Source organism: Taudactylus pleione, unplaced genomic scaffold (genome assembly GCF_031769625.1).
Source record: "Taudactylus pleione unplaced genomic scaffold, aTauple2 ptg000207l, whole genome shotgun sequence".
Lineage (NCBI taxonomy): Eukaryota > Metazoa > Chordata > Amphibia > Anura > Myobatrachidae > Taudactylus > Taudactylus pleione.
Window position 1 is genome coordinate 1,160,310 of NW_028284609.1, and position 23,236 is coordinate 1,183,545.

Consider the following 23,236-nt stretch of genomic DNA (forward strand, 5'->3'; position numbering starts at 1 on the left):
ATTATGTTTATTAGTCCAGCGAATATAGGAATGTAAAATATATCAACAAAATAACTACTGTGCTTAAAAGAATCATGTTATTAATGTTTGCTAAAATAATTATTATTAAAACACAATGGCACAACCATTTTTAAATTGACCTCAAATGTGATCGTAGTGAATGCCAATATAAATAAATAAAATAATCATATTCTGAATGTCTGTATAATTTCTCTAGGATAAATGTAGTCCTTTATTAGCACAATAAATTCATCCATGAATGAGTAAGAGCATTTAGTTAATACAAGATGTACAGTATCAAGGCATTCAGATCAACCAGTTTATTGAGATACCTTTTCAACCTATTGTGTATCAAGGCCTTTAGTTTTCCAAATATAATTATCGACCATGTAGAGGGTTATGTTATGCGTGCCGAATGCTGTGAGAAATAAAATTGTTATGAAACTAACAGAGGATTTTATTTCTTATCAGTATCCCTTCCAAATCTTTGGGTCTCTCTCTCTCTCTATCTCTCTCTCTCTTTTTTAATAGTGACAAGAAAAAGTACTGTAGCTTCGGTGTATCACTTATCCATCAAGATAAGATATACCAGAAGGAAAGAAATTCCACACTTCTCTTTTGTCTTTTCTTTTCAACCCAGGATAATATGATATGAACCATAAAAAGTCAAAATAATATAGTGTAATGATATAACAGCACTGTGCTCTCACACAGAAAACTGGGACAACCGAAAATAAAAATTAGCAAATGTTACAAAAACTAACTCATGCCAACTTCTGCAAAAATAGTTATTTCCAAGTTCCAAGATATCATATCCTATATTATCCATACATCCTGGGTTGGAAAGAAAAGACCAAGGATATCAGAAAATATAGATAAGCATGGAATTTCTCCTCTCCTTCTGGTAGGCATACATAATATATCTTAATGAATAAGTGATACACTGAATGCACTTTTTCTTATCACTATGATGATCTATCTATCTATCTATCTATCTATCTATCTATCTATCTATCTATCTATCTATCTATCTATCTATCTATCTCATGTTTGCCTACTTTTTAAAAAGCATTTTAAGGAGTTTTTGAAAGCAGCACCTATAAGCGCGGCAGTACAGTGTGTGTGTACTGCAACATCTGTAAGGCGTGCCATAAAAGTGACTTACATCCAAATGTAAACGAGCCCCAAAGCAGTTAGTAAGATCTATTTGTTGATGAAAACACACTGATACTTTGCAGAAAATGCATGTAGCCATAGGGATCATTGTGCATTATAAACCAATGCAGGGAAATGATACGAATGATCCCATTTGAATTTGACAATCAGGGACAGTTGGAAAGTATGATCTGTCTATTTATATATAAGTAAAATTCAAAAGAAAGGAAGGGGACCTCTTTTCTTTTGAAGTTTGGACATCTGTACAGGCCGACAAGTTGGTTCAGATAAAGGGAAGGACGCAAACCTAACATTTAAGGTTTTAGTGCTCATAGAGTTCTGAGATTGATTTGTGGCATAGCATTCAAGCTGGGACTTTTAGTTCCACAATTTAATGTGGAGCGAACTGGTAAAAGCGCTACAATAATTGTTTTTTCAACTTGCTCTGGTGCCCTCAAAAGTATACAATACCTAATATGTACTAGAAACCAAGCAGCGGCACTTACAGGTCTTGAAATGAAGTAAAAGACCACAAGGTACTACCCTGGGTAGTACTGTGTGGTGTCATACTTCATTTCAAGACCTGTGAGTGCCGCTGCTTGGTTTCCAAAATATTATATATATATATATATATATATGTATATATATATAAAATTTATCAGTCCTCGTGGATGGCACTCCCAGTAATAATCCCAACGCGTCCCAGGTGCCCTCCGTGGAAAGATCGCAAACTTCCCTAATATACATAGCAAAGCAGCGGCACTCCAGTAAAAAACAGGGCACAGAAGCAGGATAAGAAATCAACGTTTCGATGCTTTATTGCATCGTTATCAAGATACAATATACATAATACAAATGCACTTACTTATACCCATCACCACGGCTTCCGGGTCCAGCCAAACAGCGCCCACATGTGTCGTCATCAGCACGACCCCTATTGCCATGGCAACCAAGTGAAACTAAAAACAAACCATAGCGGCATATCACTATATTAGAAGAAAATCTCAATCTATTAATCAAATAGAATTATCAAATTTAATTTAGCATATTACTCCATATAAATAAGATATATACATATGAACAAATATACATGTGCAGCAGAATTAGCTAGAACACCTTAACACAGACCTTCAGGAATATGTATATGGCAAATTTTATCAAGTACTGTTATCTCAATTCCAACATTACAATCCTATACTATAAAAACCGACGGACATCCGTGAAATCAGCAGAGGATTATAAAAAAAAAACACTTATCCAACTATTCAAAATAATCACATCTACAGATATATCACTATGCAATATACCAGATATTAATGGGTCACAGAAAACAATGTAACCCCAAGTTCTCATTCAGGACCTCATTCAGAGTTGGTCATTGCGGCCGCACGGTCGTACGCCATCAATGTTCGCTAAACTGCACATGCATAAAATTCGCAATGCGCATGCGCAAACTAGCTATTACGATCTGAAATTTCTCTCTCCTTCAACTTAGCCAGGTCGTTAGTTTGAGTGACAGGATGAGGCGTTTGTGGGTGGTAACAGGGGAAGGTGCTTGTGAATGGGGGAGTGGAGATCCGAACGCAGGCGTTTCTGACTATGCAAACGGCGTTTTATGGGAGTGCATAATTAACTAAGTAGTGTCATGGCACATGTGATATGGGAGGTTTTTACACTGACTTGATCGTAGTGCTTAAGAGAGGGTATGGTCAACATTAAGCTCTACGACCAGCTCCGATGGTTCCCGATGGTCTCGATTAATCCTTATATGCCCGGAGATGACGTGTAATGCGAACGAGAAGGGGGCGTATTTTTAGTCTTACGGCCGCATCCTCCCCTCGCTCGTCCAGCTAACGATCACATCTTAACGACGCAACTTGCGAGCGCTTCATTTGCATATCCTGCCCCTTTTACCTTACGACTGGGCGGCCACAACGAACGACTCTGAATGAGGTCCTCAGTCCCTTAGGTTGTAATGTGCCTAGTTTGTGGATCCAGCAGGATTCACATTGAAGCAACTTCTGTGATCTATTACCCCCTTGTTTTAACAGTGGCACATGATCAATAATGATGTATCTAAGGGCAGACAAATTATGTCCTTCAAAATTTGTCTGCCCTTAGATACATCATGCACAGAGAGCAGGGCTATGTGGATGGCACCATCTTTCCCCCACGGCTTCTGCATCTTGCTAGCAGGGTGCCTGGAACGGCACCCTGCTGCCAGTATCTCTCCTACAGTGCCACCTGAAGTGTTCTTTGGATGTCCCAGGCATGCACCATGTAGCCTGCACTGCCACCCGGAGTGTCCTGAGAAGTAATGGACTGATGTATATGTGTGTGTGTGTGTGTATATATATATATATAAATATACACACACAATATTTTTATTAGAACGAATGTTCTATAGATAGAGAGAAGTTCCATCAAGCTGCACCTGTTCAGTAGGAAATAGACCACATTTTTGCAATGAAATTCTTAATACAAGCGCCTGTGGCGTTACATTAGGTCCTAGCATTTTCAGACTTATTAAAAAGCATGTCATGCTACAAATACTGTGAATAGTTAGGCGTCTCGGATTACAAATATGCCCAGCAGAACAGTTGGAAATTACTGTATACTGTCTTCGCAAATAAGAAAACTAGGACAAAACACAGTAAGAGTTTGACGGTAGTTTTCTCCATTAATAAAAACCTAAGAACTTTTTTTTATCAACTCTGCTAAAATATTCTTTGAAACGGAGAGGAGACACACTTTTGCTTAGGCACTTTCTAAAGTGGGCCTATAAAAACTGTAGCCTTACAGTTCTGATGAAATAGTCTCTAAAATGGATACGTACAGTATCCCGACACAGGGGATTCCGGCGCTTAATATACCAGCGCCGGAATCACGACACCTGTCAGAATCCCGTAGCCGACATCCCAACCACAGGCATCCCGAAGGTAAGTAACGGGGTAGGGGGGAGGGTTAGAGTTAGGCACTAGGGGGAGGGTTAGGGTTAGGGACTAGGGGGCGAGGGTTAGGTTTAGGGTGCAGGGAGGGGAAGGTTAGGGTTAGGCACTAGGGGGGAGGTTAGGTTCGAGCATCGGGGGAGGGAGGGTTAGGGTAGGGAGAGGGTTAGGATACCTACCAACAGGTGTCAGTATCCTAACCCTGTCAGGATACTAACATTGAGATTTTGGCCGTCGGGATCCCGAGCGTCGGCATCCCGTACCCATTCCCTCTATAAAGCACTGCATAATATGTAGCTACTATATAACATGCTGTTAATAAAAAAAAATTATAAACGTGCCCTGAACCACACCTGTTTGTCAAAGTTTTTACGTCTTCCTTATATACTTAACACATCCTTACTCCCTGGTGGGATTACATAAACATTTAAAGTGGCACTAATGCTACATGGCAGCATATTTTACACTTAACTTTAGTGCCACTTTTTTTTAGGTCAAACCCACAGAGAAACAACAGTTTACAAAAGCCACTGCTTCGTATATATACTCCTCTCTTCCCAGTTCACCTACTAAAGGTATATTTACTAAGCGGTGGGTTTACTGTTATTTTTAAATCAATGGGCATTGCCAATGGTGGGTCATCCCAGGGCTGAAACAGGGCTGTGTGCTAGCCCCTCCTCCTAAAGCCATGCCGAACCCATGATGTCACAGCTATGGGACGGGGCCACTGGCTCTAGGAAGTTGAGCAATGCCCGAAGTGTCCTAAGGAGGCTCTGGGCAGCTCCAGAGGGTGCAGGCTCCCTGCCTGAAGCATGCCTTGGATGCTCCTCAAGGCTCTGCAGCAGTGCAACTGTCTGCATGGTGCCATTCCAGGTAAGCCACATGCAGGTTCTGTGGGTTAGCAACGGTGCCGCCCCATTGCCCTGTGTGATGGCACTGCTAAAAACCTACCACGGCTTCCAAACAGTGCACAGATCTCTAATATCTGTGCAGGCTTCTATACTAATTTTTATTTATTTTTTAAATACACAAAATATAAAAAATGGAGTGGGGGCTTGCCCAATTGATGACCAGCCTAGGCTGGTACTGAAAAAATTGAGGTAAAAAACAGTGAACTCGGAAAACCAAAAGTGCCAGAATTTTATGTCAGACAGGGCCTGCTGGCCATTGTAGTGCACCTGTAAAGGAAATGTAGTGAAAAATCAAGTGCCATTGTTTGCCTACATGGATCAAAGAGGATCTATCCCATAGGATTTTGTAAGTAATAAATGGGTAAAGGAGGGGTCTGGTCTGAACCCTGTGACCTGTGCAGTGCTTTCTACAAACATACCTGCCTGAGGCAGGTCATTTATATGGGCGGATTTCTCTACGAGGAGTTCTAAATACAGTAAATCAGGGTTTCTCTTCTAAATGGAAAAACATTGATAGTGCTTCATTATATTATATTCTAAAGCTTAAGGGTATATTTACTAAGGCACAGGTTTTTAGAAGTGGAGATGTTGCCCATAGCAACCAATAAGGTTCTAGCTATTATCTTTTAGAATTTGCTAGATAAGTTGAAGCTGATTGGTTGCTACGGGCAACATCTTCACTTCTAAAAACCTGCACTTTAGTAAATATATCCCTTGGAGTCTCAACAGGTTTCTAGTACTTTTGGGATTGAGTCAAACTGTCCTTTTAGTAAATACATTTAACCCTAATTTTTGTAGACTGTAAGCTCATTCCTCCACCTTAGTAGTTTTATAAATATACATAAACAATAGTAATAATACTTGTACTTCTATCAGCATTGCCCCAAAAATGTACAAAATGCACATTAAAAGGTAAAATAATTATTAAGGTAATAGATACAACTTAGTTAAGTTGGCTACCACATTACCACAAGAAGAATGATTATTCAATATAAATGTAGTTATACAATGTATGGGGTGCATATTGCTTGACAATCCACAACAAAAGTTTTGATTGATGTTTCATTGAATTGTAAGCTCTTACTGAAAGGAATGCTATAGGCAATCAAAGTGAATAAAATGTCCTCGGCTGAATTGATGAGCAAACATTGTTTTTACTACAGTGTTGCTGAACAAATTCACGTGGATCAGATACAAAAAGTTAAAAACTTTCTTACAAATTGAAAAAAAAAAATAATTATGCAATTTTGTCAGTATGAAAAGATTACACATGCATGTATTACTAATTTGTGTTTCTTTTACCTTGCATACACTGTATAGCGGGGTATCACTTTATATTCTTCATTAGTACCACAATTTCCTTCTAAACACAGAAAAAAAACATATTTGGGTTAATGGAATTAACTGAAATAACATTTATTTTGCAATATAAAGAACCTGCACTTTCACAGATGTGTATTTATTGTGTTCTGGAGAAGTAATTCAATCTACAGGGTTTTTTCCCACCCAGATGTTTCCGGATGTCTGAATAATTTAATATAGTCACAGTGCATGGCAAGGCCGTTTCATTTTTGTACTATGTTGTTTATGTATATTTTGTGTAACAATAACTTAGTATCAATTGTTGTGTCAGTAGGAAGTAGAGATGAACTGTTTGGTTCTACTCTGTTACATTTGGATCTGAAAAATGGCATTTATCTTATTGGCTATCCAAAATATGTGAGAACCAGATAGTCAATAGGATAAATCCGAACTCACGTTAATTTGGTGTAAAGAACGGAGTAGAACCAAACCGCTCATCTCTAGCAGGAAGTCAGACCTTTGGTCATTGCCAGCAGTGGTGACATTTGTGTTATGATTTGTGTATATTTGTGTATCATTAACACTCATTTCTTGACAGTAAACTATGATTTGCTACATTGTGAAGTAACATTTTGTTTTTCTACTGTTGAGAAAGATGCACTTGATCACTTTAGCACACATAAAGCAAAACTCCAAACAAAAAACTTTTTGGTGGAATTCAGTGAGTTATTATAAAAAAAGAAAATGAATGCACCATTCTTCTGATCTGTTGGGGTCACCAATACAGGGGCGGGGCTGCCTGCAAGGCCAAATTAAGGACCACATGGTGCTCTTGCTGAAACTGATCAGGGCCTATTGGAAGTAGCAGAGTAGCAGTGACTGGTGCTGTGTGGGTGTGGCCAGTGCCATGTGGGCGTGTGGACCCGCACACTACCAGCTGCAGTGTCTCTCTAAGTGCATAACAATAGAACAATTGCATCATGTTGTGAGGAAAATAGATATACAGTTGTAATACTGCTGAGTTATGGCTGATCGTGTGTCCATCTGGGCGACTGATCATCATTATGCTGTCAGGATGATGGGACAATTTTTACTGTATGTGATGTCGTGGGGCTGTAGTCTAAAACTAATGCTCAAAAATAAAAATACATTATATATAAGCAGACCATGGGCGGGATGCGATGCATCCCACCACTGTTCACATGCATGCCGGAGTTAGTTACGCGCTCCCACGGGGGAAGGGGGGGGGTGTGGTGCTGAGAAGGATCCGATTGGATCCTTCTCACAGCACTGTCCAAATAGAAGCCCATAGGCTTCTATTGGGTAACACCATCAGATGATGGTGTTACCCTCCGCATCCAAGCCCCGGAGCTTACTGCATATGAGAAATGCGGGTAAACCCCCATTTTTGTGGGTTTGACCGCATTTCTCACATTGATGCATCCCGCCCCCTGTCACATAGGGTGTTTTAAGTACCCTATATACAGTGGTAGTGCTCTGTAAAAGCATTGCTCTTTTCTTGCTGTTCTAAAGATGCTATAAAAATTAGGCATAAAGAAATTAGGAGGACGCAATAGCTTAAAAAGAGAAAGTGTGGCCTGCTCTTAGTGCAGAAGACTGGGGCGCTTTAAATGTTGCTTTTCGACCACAGCACAGTGGAAAAATAGCAGCAATGTTGGAAACTGGGGAATACTCATACACACAAAAATGTGCTGTAACTGTTACCCAATAGTAGAAGACAGGGAGTGGCTTCCCTTGAAATATAAATATATATATATATATACATATATACACTGTATGTATATGTATAATGAATTAACTTTTAATGGTTACCTGAAAATCAAGACAGAAAGTACATAAGCATAGCCAAATAAATGCATAAGGATATGACTGTTCTACATTAGACAAAATATGAGCACCGACCATATGCAAGTAATAAAATTCAAATAAATTAAATGTGTAAAAAAAATTTTGCATGGGAGTTTTATACCAGAAAGATGTGATCTGCCAGGGCCCAGCATGCTACACCATGCCACACGTACTGAGGACACATCAGCTAATGTGAGAACTCCCATAAGCAGATACCTAAAGTTATGACTAATTCATTCTTTGTTCATGTGTTCATTTTATATTATGATAACGGACCAATAACATAGAAGTTACCTCTTTGCAATCATTATATTTTGATTAATGCTTAGTTGAACAGAGCATGTTACATTTGGTGTTTCCCTCGAGAGTACTGAATGTAACATGAACAAGCCCAAAAACAGAATTGCTTGAGTTTGATCATGAGGCGGGATTCTTAGTGAATTGGGACAGGTGTGAAAACAAATCAAAATTGAGATTATAAACTGTGAACAACCCATGGGCTTTATTTATGAGCACAACAGACATTACACTGATTGTGAGTGTCGTATGAAATTTTCACCTCCAATCATAGCCGAAACTGGGGGGTGGTCCGGGGGTGCACCGGACCACCCCTTAGCCCTGTTCCGCCATATTTAATGAAGGCAGAGCCGCAGTGTCATGGTGCAGATGTGAGTTGGGCTGCCTGCTGCAGCCGGGCATGGTGAAATAGCGCCAGCGGCATTTCAAGCATGATGCTGGCAACGTGCCAATCACAGCTTGCGGAATGGCAGCCAATCAGGAGCAGCTCTGTATATTTACTCTGTATGAATATAATATTCCTTCATTCAAGGCCTACATGTTAATGTTACATATTAGTATCTTTATTAATGTGCTTCTTAGAAGTGTGAATGTGGTTTGATTTATCGTTCACTCTTGTTATTAAATGGCTGGGATTGAAAGTAAAGTGAACACCTCCTGATGGGGAACTCTCAAAGCAATCTCTGTTACATAGAAACCTTTTACTGTCAGAAAATGCGCAATGCTACTTTGATGCTAGATGTTATTTGCCCTTATTTTATTTCAACATGACTGTGGAATCGTATTGGAGCATTCATCTTTGGCTACAGGAAATTAGCTTGGCTCAAAGAAGCAGCAACGATTTGTATCCCTTGTGAAGGATGTCTAACTCCTGCTAACACCAGCTAAAGACCCCTTCCTCAAAGGGGAATTTGCAACATAAAGACACACTGTTGATTACACAGTCTCTTCTTGGATAAAGAAACCATTGCTGGAACTTCTCCAACGCGTGCAGCTGCTTTTCCCCACTTTTTCCCTGATGTTCTATAATTTCTGAACATAAATGTGAAATCCCATGTGCTGCTCAGCTAATAAGTTGAGAGCCTAAAAATGCAATGTACCAGGTGGAATAATATAGTAGTCTGCTTCCAACATTGAGGATGCACAAATGTCTTTTATGTATGAAGGTGTGTTGTTATTACTTAAACTGGTTATTCATTTACTGTGTGTATGGTGATGTGTCTCACATAATTAAGGTGGTGAGAGAACAAATAAGCAAATGTCCTCCAAGTCCAGATTTGTGGTCAGACTTCCAAATTTCCATGCCTAGGGTAGCTGGCATCTGCAGGCAACATAGGCCCTGATTCAGAGCTGGATGCTAATGTCAATGCAGCTCCGAATCTGTACACAGTGGCTGTGTGAAAATATGCAAATCTCCCAGCTGCCAGGAATTGTATTGAGGTGCCCACCAATGGCTTTGCAGATCCAAGCTACTCCGTACAAAGATGCAGCTCGGCCACAAATCATTTGATGATTGGACTTCTTAGTAACCCTATCCTAGCTTATCTCAGAAGGGCAGTAGCCAGACAGTGCAGAGCAGGAATGCCTAATCTGTTTTTTCACTGGGTGCTTCTGTCTGAGAACAGAGTAGCCGAGCGATGATAGGAGTATAGGAAAGTAGGCGGATGGACCAGATGATGTACATTACTCCTAAATTAAGAACACCCTTGAATTCTTTTGGATATATTTTTTGGTTCACTATTATACAAACTTTGTTATATAGTAACCTCCAATGGTTGGTTCACATGTTCTTAAGGGGTCTATTTATCAAGCGTATTCTGTGCTTAAACGTGCAGAAACGTCCATATATGCATGTTTAAGGCAGATTTAAGTTTACGCTGAATTATTAAAGCAACAGTACTTGCTGTGGCATCCCAATAGTTGGGGATGATTATTTAACAAGCTCCAAAAAAGCTTAGCTTTTGGAACTTGCTTGCGGTTGCTAATGCCATATTCACAATCCCAATGTTTCCTATGGGGGAAGCTCAGATGCAGATGGGGGTTTGTGATCTCTCTGTCCGGTGGGCTGGAGTAACTACGATACCCATCACAACTTTTCCATTCTGCGCATGTACAGTAGCACAGCTTGTGATATCTGTTATCAGAGTCTGTGTCCCGGTGACCTCCCATTGGTAAATATCAGCTATAATGTTAATATTTGGGGGTATATCAGAATTTTCAATAAGTAGACACTTATAGAAATATGTTTATTTGTGTAATTAATGTGCATTATTTATATCTAACTCTTTAGTTGCATAGTTCAGACAGTCTTTTTATTTTCACCAAATTAGTAATATTTTCCGCATACTTCGTTAACTTTATACGAACCTATAATTATAGTTTATTTGTATAGTGTCACCTTATTACACAGCACTTTGCAGAGAATGTTAAATCTTACACACCATTCCCTGCTCCACTGGAGCTTGCAGTCTATATTTCCCACCACACACACGCAAGGGTCCATGTGTAAATTATTGGGAATAAAATTTTGAACTGTTACTGTAGCTCTATGGAGGGTATAGTCACCCTACTGGCTAATGTTTGTTTTTAGGAGTTGAAATCCTTATCATAGTCACACTAATATTTATATAATACACTACAGAAGTTACATGGAAAAAGATTAAATAAAAACTCTATACTAGCATTAGCATTCATATCATTTGCAGCAGCACACTTCTCATACTGAGAAATTCACTGCACCAATTCATTCAGGGAATCCTGCTCTGTTCTAGACAGACAGACAGAACAGACAGACACACACACACACTGTTAAGTCGTCTTTGGATGCTTTCTTGGGCTGAGCGAAACCTGCTTTTACATTAAGTAGGTGGATTGCTGATCTGCAGGCATGCCATTCTGGATTTGGCCTTTATGAATTGTTTCATAAGCTATAGAGTGGACAATAAAAGCTTTATTTGGTTTTGCTAATTAGCAGCAGTCATGCCTGCTAAATGCTGATGATGCCTGCAGTGAATGAGAAATATTCAATCCTTTTCTCCCATAAATTTCGGACTGGCACATTGTGTAAGGCAACACTTAGTGACTTGTCGTTTTCCTTCATGTTACAGACTGAGAATGTTGATATCTGTCTGAACTTTCTGGCAGCCCGAGGAGTTAATGTGCAAGGCCTCTCGGCAGAAGGTAAGACAATCCGCTACACACCAGCATGATCTCCTGGCTCCATTCCTTCACATTGATAATTTAAAAAGCAGATAAACTACATTTCTAAGCATTGATATTCATCATTTCAAGCAGTATAATTTCATGTTACTTGAAATCGACACTAGCTTTAACATCCATAATTTATTTCATATCTCAGGATCTAGATATGCTAAACTATTAAAGTAATCCAGGCCTTGGTTGACCTTGAGATTTCATTGTTAACAATTGGCATCTGGACTGTTATTTTTCTGGTGCATATGATCAGAAATGAAAGCTGACATGTGATTGGTCACTATGGGTGTTACAACATTTTGCACCATTTGCTAAATATTCAGTATAACTCTACTTGCTGATTAGCAACTGCTTGGTACTGTACACACAGTCTACAATACAGAACAACACAACTCATGTAATCTTATTGCAGATGAATTGTTATGTGATTTTGTAAGAATTCTTATCTGGTTTGTCCCAGTTGCATTGGCTATGCTTGTATGTCCCCTTTGATAACTTCACAGGACTCTGTGGATGACATTTTAAAGAAAAAAATACTGGGGCACCTTCTTTAATATGCCTGTATCAAGTGGCCTGTGTGTAGAGGGGAACTGTTGGCCTGATTCAAAGCCGGACGCTCTGACCAGAGCGCTCGCTCTGAATCAGGGCCCTAATACCTAAAAATGGAGCGGCCTCCTGGCCGCTCGAATAGCTGTGGGTGACCACCCACAGCTTATGCGAGCGGCCAAAAAGATAGTCGCGATGGTCATGACCATCGCGACCATCGGGCTTGCAACGAGACCCTACGGTAGGGTCTCGCTGCCGCAAGCCCTGGAGTGCTTTTGGCTCTATCAGAGCCAAAAGCACTCCCACTGACATCACTAGTGATGTTAGTGGGGCCGGACCCAGACGGTAGGCGTTCCCATGGGAATGCCTTCGTCTGGGCAGCCACGCCGCCCCCGGCACGCCCACCAAAGGGAGCGTGCTGTCACTCACCATCGACAGCACGCCCCCTTTGGTGCAAGACCCATAGCGACAGCTTGGCTGTCGCTATGCGGGTCTCGCGCATGCGCACGACGGAGCTCCCTCCGTCGTGCGCATGCGCATTAGGGCACCATCGACCTGCTTGTGAGCTCTCAGTGCTCGCGAGCGGGTCTGAATTAGGCCCTGTGTGCGTAGTTACATTATAATTACAGTGTCTTCTATATTTAAACACAAAGTCACCATTTAAATTATCTTAATCTGTGGGACTTTCCTTACACATACAGTACAGTATGTAGAGCAATCACAACAATCCTGTAATGTAAGATGTAGTTTGCTATTTTTATTGCATGTTGCTATAGTATGTTTGTTATGCTTATGCTGAACAACACTGTTTATTTGGACTTTCAAAAATGTTGTGAATACTTTTTAATATACCCAGCAAGGCACATCTGCAATCCAAATTTAACGTAATACAACTTTTCCCATTTCAGTATACAGCTTTATGTTAAATGATATATTTGTAGTCACCTGAATTCAACTCTATCTGGTTGTTCCTGAACTTTGTACTGGTGAAGAACATACCGCAAATTTTTCAATGTTATTGTCACCATCTGTATGGAAGGGCAATTTGAATTAATATATTTGATTAAAAACTTTTTTCTGTGTGCAGTTTCCTTGTAGCAGTGCCTTCAGATCTATTATTGGATATATTTTGTAGTGTTCTGAATGTCATTATTTGGCTTGTAGAAGTCAGACTAACCATTAACGTTAGTAAAGAATCATCACTTGGGCTTTAGGTCCGAGCTCCTATAGCACATTTCATACAAGAGAATAGCTCTCATTCACTTTGGAACATTGGATTACAGATCTGTATAATACTGTGTGTGTGTGTATATATATATATAAGTATAGAAGGAAGATCGGCACTCAGAGTAATCACAAAAAGCAAGAAGTGTATTGTAAATGGTCTACAGCCGTTTCTGGGCCGAAGCCCCGTCTTCAGGACCACAGTACAAATAGAAACAAGTACAAAATTTGTATTGTGGTCCTGAAGACGGGGCTTCGGCCCAGAAATGGCTGCAGACCGTTTACAATACACTTCTTGCTTTTTATGATTACTCTGAGCGCCTATCTTCCTTGTATACTTTTGTGGATCGATTTGATTGTGCACCGGAGGCAGGTGTGGTGCTGTTGAGAGTGCCAGCAGACTGTAGACTATATATATATATATATATATATATATATATATATACATTTATACATCGAAGAAATCCAAGATAGGGAGGGCACTCACCATTGCAGAGATGGAACAACTATTTATCACATACCACCAGTGTTGTAGGCTAAATCCGACGTTTTGGTCCCCATGTGGGACCTTTGTCAAGGTAAGTAAGGCACCACACACTGCTCAAGCCATCGAATAAAGTGCACTTTATGTGGAGGGTGGGTCCTGACGTGGGATTCTCTCGCGAGGATCCGACGTCAGGAGGCTGCTGTTTGGCCTCGAAGTGGGACCCGAGTAAGGAGGGGAACACCGGAGTGGACTCGGATCCCCAATGTTTGGAGCGGTTTGGATTTCATTGAATCCGAACCGCTCATCTCTAATTATATATATATATATATACAGTCAGGTGCATACATATTGGGACATTGACAGAATTTTCATATTATGGCCTCTATTCACCACCACAATGGCTTTGGAATGAAACCATCAAGATGTGCTTTAACTGCAGACTTTCAGATTTAATTTGAGGGTAATTACATCCAAATCAGGTGAACGGTGTAGGAATTACAACAGTTTCTATATGTGCCTCCCACTTTTTAAAGGGCCAAAAGTAATGGGACTATCAACTCAAAAGCTATTTCATGGACAGGTGTGGGCTATTCCCTCGTTATTTCATTATCAATTAAGCAGGTAAAAGGTCTGGAGTTGATTCTAGGTGTGACATTTGCATTTGGAATCAGTTGCTGTCAACTCTCAATATGAGATCCAAAGAGCTGTCACTATCAGTGAAGCAAGCCATCATTAGACTGAAAAATCAAAACAAACCCATCAGAGAGATAGCAAAAACATTAGGTGTGGCCAAATCAACTGTTTGGAACATTCTTAAAAAGAAAGAACGCATCGGAGAGCTCAGCAACACCAAAAGACCCGGAAGACCACGGAAAACAACTGTGGTGGATGACAGAAGAATTATTTCCCTGGTGAAGAAAAACCCCTGCACAACAGTTGGCCAAATCAAGAACACTCTCCAGGAGGTAGTTGTATATGTGTCAAAGTCAACAATCAAGAGAAGACTTCACAAGAGTGAATATAGAGGGTTCACCACAAGATGTACACCATTGGTTAGCCACAAAAACAGGAAGACAAGATTAGAGTTTGCCAAGCAACATCTAAAAAAGCCATTACAGTTCTGGAACAACATCCTATGGACAGATGAGACAAAGATCAACTTGTACCAGAGTGATGGGAAGAGAAGAGTATGGAGAAGGAAAGGAACTGCTCATGATCCAAAACATACCACCTCATCAGTGAAGCATGGTGGTGGTAGTGTCATGGCGTGGGCATGTATGGCTGCCAATGGAACTGGTTCCCTTGTATTTATTGATGATGTGACTGCTGACAAAAGCAACAGAATGAATTCTGAAGTGTTTCGGGCAATATTATATGCTCATATTCAGTCAAATGCTTCAGAACTCATTGGATGGCGCTTCACAGTGCAGGTGGACAATGACCCGAAGCATACTGCAAAAGCAACCAAAGAGTTTTTTAAGGCTAAAAAGTGGAATATTATGCAATGGCCAAGTCAATCCCCTGACCTGAATGCGATTGAGCATGCATTTCACTTGATGAAGACAAAACTGAAGGGAAAATGCCCCAAGAACAAGCAGGAACTGAAGACATTTGTAGTAGAGGCCTGGCAGAGCATCACCAAGAATGAAACCCAGCGTCTGGTGATGTCTATGCATTCCAGACTTCAGGCTGTAATTGCCTGCAAAGGATTTGCAACAAAGTATTAAAAAGTGAAAGTTAGATTTAGGATTGTTTAGTTTGTCCCTTTACTTTTGGCCCCTTAAAAAGTGGGAGGCACATATAGAAACCGTTGTAATTCCTACACCGTTCACCTGATTTGGATGTAATTACCCTCAAATTAAATCTGAAAGTCTGCAGTTAAAGCACATCTTGTTTGTTTCATTTCAAAGCCATTGCGGTGGTGAAGAGAGGCCAAAATATGAAAATTCTGTCAATGTCCCAATATTTATGCACCTGACTGTATGTATGTATGTATATATATATATATATATATATAACAGATAATAAATATTTATATAGACACACACACTCTCTCTCACTCTCTCTCACTCTCTCTCACTCTCTCTCTCTCTCTCTCTCTCTCTCTCTCTCAGGGGTTGAACGTTCACTCAGTAATAAACACACATTTCTACACAAACATGGGCACTGGCACATTTAATAATTACACTTTCATGCATACACGGCACGTTATAAAACACTTAGCACATATTCACAGGAAGACTGTGTACTGTAAGCCTGATTCAGAGCTGGACGCAGTGCCGATATTTACACAGTTGAGCAATTATCAGTGGTCTGCACATGTATCTAAGTCGCACTGTACATGCACCATGTTTCATTACCATCAGCAGTTGCAGCGAGGAATCGACTGCAGTGTGATTGACAGGCAGGGTCTGTTTGTGAGAGGTAATGGGAGTGGCAGCTCAGAGGTAGGCGTGTCGTGATCATCAACTGATCTACATCCGATGCTGCGTCTTTGTATGCAATCTCGTAGATTTGCGAAGCTGCCGGTGGACGCCTCAATACAAATCTTGGCGGCTGTGACATTTGAATATTTTTACACAGCCGCTGCATACAAATTCACAGTAGTATACACAATGGCAAAGGCACACATATTCAGAAAACTTCAAGTTGTTATTATGTAGTGTGCTGTACATTAACTGTTTACCAAAACACATATACTGTACAACTACAGTAAGACAAGTTTTAACCAGAATATTAGCCATAGCAAATAGTAAGAATTCTTTTTTTTTTTCATCACACAAAAGTATTACTGCTGGTTTGTACATATGGCAGAGTGCAAAACATTTTTGGATTTGTTTCACCCAGGACCTGCGATTGCACCACAAAATGTGTCTGACCAGTGTACAGATGTGTCCTTATATACTGTGGCAAATAGCTCTTCTCAGGACTCCAGGTCTAAGGTGACTCGGCTGCGCCGACCATCTTTCTCGCTCAATATATGCATCTTATTCACATAACTAAAAGAACTGGGAGTGACAAAACCACACTGATCAATTTGATGTGCAAAAAGGGGGGGGGGGTGGGTTAGGCACCACTGGGGGAAGGTTAGGGTCAGGCACCCCCTCGGGAGAGTTAGGTTTAAGGTGAGGGAAGGGGGAGTTAGGGTTAGGCACTACAAAAGGAGGCTTAGGGGAGGGAGCAGTGGCAAACGCAGGATTTTTAAAGGGGGGAGGTTCCATACATATATATAAACTATGTATATAAACAAACAGAAATGTATCATATACACACGTAACTTATAAGCATAGTTACACATAGCATTCGCACATGAGTATACTTACATACACGCACACAAGAATACTTACACACAGCATACATACACACACAAGAATACTTGCACACAGCATACATACATACACACACACACACACACACACACACACAAGAATACTTGCACACAGCATACATACATACACACACACACAAGAATACTTACACACAGCATACATACACACACAAGAATACTTGCACACAGCATACATACATACACACACACACACACAAGAATACTTGCACACAGCATACATATATACACACACACACAAGAATACTTGCACACAGCATACATACACACACACACACACACACACAGGAATACTTGCACACAGCTTACATACACACACACACACACACGAATACTTGCACACAGCATACATACACACACGCACACACAAGAATACTTACACACAGCATATTTACACACAGCATGCATACATGCACACACACATGCACATATTAAGTTAACATCAGCATACTTACGGGTCACTGCCGGAGCCCATGTGACCAGAACTGCTGTTGCTGAGCATGTGTAGCAGATCCCTCCACAAAGCCCGTATCCTGTGCAGAGAGCTCTGCCAATCAGAGCTCTCTGTCTGTGGAGCCGCAGTAGCTCCATCGTGCCCGCGGCGAGACCAGACTGAAGAGACGGAGACAAGACTGCCTCATTCTCGGAAAAACAAATTTGGTCTGTCAGGGGGGGTTTCTGGGTACTTAGAAACCCCCCCTGCATGCGCACCTGGGGAGAGGGGAGGGTTAGGGTCCTTACCTGCGCCTGTCGGGATTCTCACCATTCGTCCTTCCAGCGTCTGTATTTGAACCGGCTATTCAGCCGCCGGCATCTCATACTGATTCTATTTGTATATCTGTGTGCGACTGAGTGTAAATCTGTGTAAGAAGGGCTCCAATATGAGCGGCTGTATGGTACACTACTTTTCTTGGACCACCTCAGTCGCACCAGGTGTCTTGTGCTATACGACATATGGACGCTAGGTTTATGAGGACACATCTGTAGCAGCACATATGGCATTTAATTTAAAAGCAGCCATATTATCCCTTTATTGTCAAATAGTACCTTATAATGCTCTTTCATATTACTGCTCCATGTAGACAAATATACCCCTGAAAGCCTCCCAACCAGGGCCGCCGGCTTGAGGTCTGTTCCAGCTGAGTGGCCACACAACGGCGCCATTACATGGTGGGTGCAGTGTGACTACCACAGCCGAACCCACGCCCACCACACTGCATCCTTGTAGCCAGGGCAGTGCTGGGCTCTTCTAGGTAGCTCAGACGCAGCAAGGACCAGGCGTAATCCTACAGAATGTGGCGTGACATCATCATGACAGGGCTAAAGATTGTGCTGATGGGCTGAGATAATGAGGGGCTGAGGACGGTGATTAGGGGCTAAGGACAGTGATGAGAACCTGGGTGAGGGAGGGAGTGGGACCAAGTTCCAACTCACTGGTTTGGTCTGGACTCTCTGGAGGGAGGCACTCGCTAGTCTGCCTGGACTCTCTGGAGGGAGGCACTCACTGGTCTGCACTTTCGGGAATGACTGGAGGGTGGTTTCTTGCAATTAATTCTGGTTGCTCTCTGTGACAGCCCAGCAGATGAGGGGACTTCTATAGGAGGCTGTGGCTAATGAAAATGAATAAATGTTTTTTTGGGGGTAATGAATAAATGTGTGTTTTATTGTTTTAGTTCCTGTGAATGCAATTGTTGAATCAATGGGGTCAATCCAATTATGTGCAAATTGCGAGTAGCGAGTTTATTTCCTGAAACTCGCATTGAAGCGCGCTCCCGAGAATTCTACAATCCAATAAAAAATGCCTATTCACACTACTCGCAACGGAGGGGTGTGAATTGACTGCCAAATGAGATTTGAGAGAAGTGCATGAAAGAGTGGGGAGACCATCCTGGACCCCCCAAAATGGATAATTTTGTTAGCAGGACCGCGACAGTGTGTGGTCATTGACTGAGTGCACAATTGACTAATTGATGGCAACACACTGCCAAATCACGATCGTTGTCTAATCATATCGTTTGTCAGTCCCAAAAGACTCAATCCTGAGCAGAGGTTTTTGCTATGTAGCTGTAGCTTTTTTCAGCAAATTTGATCTAAAATTATACAATTGTGAGATGAAATTGCTATGCCTACTGTCAGCGTACGTTTTGTTTACATATAGCATTATTTTACATTATAAATATTACACTGGAGGTTTTTTTTTGTCTCATTTTGGTTTCTGTACTAATCTTACAAGGAGGAAACAATCTACCATTTTCTTCATATTTGTTTCACTTGAAGCAACGCCACTAAAAACATCTATTTTATTCATTTGTGGTTGTTAATTGTGCCAAATTGGGCTTTAAAGACTATAGACAAAAGAAACAAGAACACTTCCGTTCAGGACATTCATGTTATAGCAAAGTGCTCACATCTGTGTGTTAAATCACGGTTGATAGTATCTCCATTTATTTGGCTGCACTTCAGTATCGTTTTAAATTTATCAGCTCTATTAAATGAATGAATATAAAATTGTTAAGCTCGAGTAACAAGCCATTTTAAATTGTTGAGTAGAGCGTGAAGTTTACTCCAGAATTTGTCTATTTGAAGCAATACTGTATTTTTCAAACTAATTATTTATATTTACCATGAATTATCTTTGAGCCACCAACTAATTTTCCATTCTTGCCTCAAATATATCCTGAAAGCATGAATTGTTCACATAGATTTCAAAATAGGATTCCATAATATATAACATGTAATACCTACAAGTAAAAGTGCAGATTGTGGTGATACCTGAATGTTTCAGTTTGTCTGACAGAGGTTTAACTGTACAATAATGGAGTATTAAGTATTAACACAGAAAATAATAACAGTCAGACGTGGAGGTGGTATGATTAAAGCGTTACAATGTTTACTGGATTATTGTAGGTTACAAAACAGGTGTAAGTGTCAATTATCAGTGCAGGAAATCTAAGGCAATACACTTCAAACTTTTCTAAACGTTGGTGGGAGAAGAACAGAGCACTTGTATCATGCCCACTAGAGAGAATATAAAGTACACGGTAGATGGCGGCAGCACTGAAAGGTGAGTTATTATAATTAGTGCTTCCTTCAAGGGCATCTGCCATCTCCCGCTAAATTTGCTCCAATCACATACTAGTTTTGCCATCATAATTTGTCTTGAAATGCAAGGCTGCAACTTGCTGTCATAAACTGTTCTCTGGAACTTTCCAACACTGATAATGTTAACGGAGAAAAGAACACAATACTTATAGGGGTATTCAATATGGGTGCGATAACATCGTTTTTTGCGTTAATATCGCACTTTTTAGCATTTTTGCGTTAATATTACTTGTTTTAGTTTTACACCGTATTCAATTTCAAAGACTTATTGCAGTTTTGAAAAGTCTTTGATAAAAAACGGTGATAACTTTTCACCATTGAATAGGTGTCGAAAAAAAGTGCAGATTTGGGGTTTAGGATTAAAGGCTTAAAAAAAAAAAACCTGCACCCCTGAGATTGACATTTAAAAAAGAACTGTCAAAAAAAGTAAAAAAAAAAAAAAAGGGACACCACAAAAAATTAATTTAAACATTGGGGTGCAAAAAAAAAATGGGAAAAAATTGTTAAACAATAGGCAAATAGGTTCAGGGCTATTCTGCATGTATGCGGCAGATGTTTTCTAGAATAGAATTATAGCGGCAGGTGCACAAATGCAGAATTTTTAAAAATTTACTTTAGGGACATCAAAATATGCTAGTACCCATTTTCATTTACCCCAAATTTGATGGGACCACTTAAAAAAATGAAAAAAATAACCTAAGTGCTCTTCTGCATCACTTCTTCAATGTCTGGAAAAAAACACCTGCTGCGGCTATTTAAAGCCCTGACTTTCAATTAAAGGCTAAAACGGGGGTACCCATAGTGTTCCCCCATGTTTTTACAACTTTAGGGGGGTCTTACAATTATTTTAAGGAAAAATTTGTAACTTTACGCAAATCCAACTTCGGAGTTTCCCGTTTTCGTTAATTTGATATTGAATACGGGGATAAGCGGGAGCGCGCACCATACCTTTACGCAGAAAAAAACTCCGATATGAAACGTTAACTTCGCCAGGGAAGTTAACCTTTCATATTGAATACCCCTCTTAACGTTTAATGTAATGTGAATACGTGTAACAAATATATAACACATCAGCAAGTTCTAAAATATCTCCGCAAACTATAAAAAATTTAATTAATTACATCCAGCAAAGATGAATAACACAAAAGCAGCTGGCATACTGAAATCAAGAAGGGGGGGTAGTGGAGGACAGCTAGCCCAAGAGTTTTTGTGGTCATGTAGAAAGCTCTTCATCAAGGGACTAAATTATACAATTGAGCATAGAGAAATAAATAACACCTTCGTTCCCCTGATGAAGTCTCATCAGCAATGACTGCTGAGACAAAGCCGTGATATGATATGATAACCTGCTCTTGGAGTTGCTGATTGGATTAATATCACGTCCTAAATAATACTACTAGTCAATTGATATGTAGTCCAGACGGAATGGTTATGTAATACCGGTAGTCGGGATGCCTCCTGTCCAAGACAGCGGCATCCCAAACATTGGTATCCTGACAGGGGTTGGGCAAGTATACTAACCCTCCCCCCTTCTCACCCTAACCCTCTCTTCTTGTAGCCTAATTCTAACCCTCCCCATCCCACACCCTAATCCTCCCCGTTAGTGACTAAACCTAAGTCTCCCCCTTCGTGCCTAACCCTAACCCTCCCCAGTGGTGCCTACCTTGTTCGGGATGGCATCTGTCTGTATTCCGGTGTCGGGATTAGGATAGGCGTCTGTCTGCCAACTACATCCCCTTCAGACAGTTATTATCAGAAAAGCTTTATTTTATTTAAAACATTTACAGTATTTGCATTACTTGGCTTTGATTACTATGTGGGGCTAAAACGTAATACATTATGGAACATCTTTCTTTTTCTCAGTTTATTAACATATATCTGAGGATATTTGTTTCAGAAGTTGTACATTCCCCTGACAGAAGCTACATGAGAGAGCACACAGAGTTGTGACAAATCTAAATGCAATGCACATGAACCATGTCACAATACTTCTAGGTTACCTCTGAAAGGTCTTTATCCTAATCATATCTACAGATGATTGGGTCTTCTTCAGCAGTGCATGAGTGTGAGGGGGGTGGGATGAGCTGGACTTACAAGAAAGCTCTGCCACACCTACAGTGGTTTCTGTCATTGGGATCCTGGATGGGGGTGAGGCTTGGGGTTGAGGTCCCAGTCGGACCCCCCGTTGGTATACGCTGGGCAGAACTTTGACCCAGGGAGCCTGTTCTGGGCCTTCCACTGGATGGATTTGGATGAAAACTTCACAGAGGGGTGGCAGTTGGTTTGGGATGCCTAATGGAGTGGTTGAGGTTCCAGTCGGACCTCACGGTGGAGTGCTCCAGGCAGAAGTTTGACCCAGGGAGCCTGTTCTGGGCCTTCCACTGGATGGATTTGGATGACAATCACATAATAAATTTTAATAACTTGAAGATTTAAACCCGGGCACTCGCCCCAGCATGCCCAGGTGCCTCTCCAGCAGATAGATGTAGTATGTAGTGAAAGGATGGCACTCAGGGTCTCAACAGCACTTCTAATGAAGAATAGGCACAGCCAGGACATGTGGGCAACGTTTCAGAGCGTTGGCTCTTTTATCAAAACATGCAGTACAATGAACAAATGAGACATTTATACCTGTGTATCCACCCAGTGAGCGTTACATTTCTGCCCTAGCCACACACACTGGAGTCCCGGCAACGTCATGCCACACACCAGTGTCGGACTGGGGCATGAAGGGCCCACCGGGGGAATGCAGTGATAGGGGCCCATACTTAGGGGTGTGGCCAGACTTCAGAGGGGGTGTGGCCAGCCTCCACAGAGGAGAGAGCATGGTCTGGGC

The 23,236-nt window shown here is 40.9% G+C and overlaps 1 protein-coding gene across 7 annotated transcripts in view; it reads left to right on the forward strand.

Annotated features, from left to right (window-relative positions):
* NAV3 (neuron navigator 3) overlaps nt 1-23,236 on the forward strand; it is a 383,856-nt gene that overhangs the window by 141,566 nt on the left and 219,054 nt on the right. For all 7 annotated transcript variants that reach the window (XM_088478094.1, XM_088478095.1, XM_088478096.1 and 4 more), the window contains exon 4: nt 11,590-11,662. In XM_088478094.1, the coding sequence (XP_088334220.1) occupies nt 11,590-11,662 (73 nt within the window). The remainder of the gene's footprint in view (nt 1-11,589; nt 11,663-23,236) is intronic.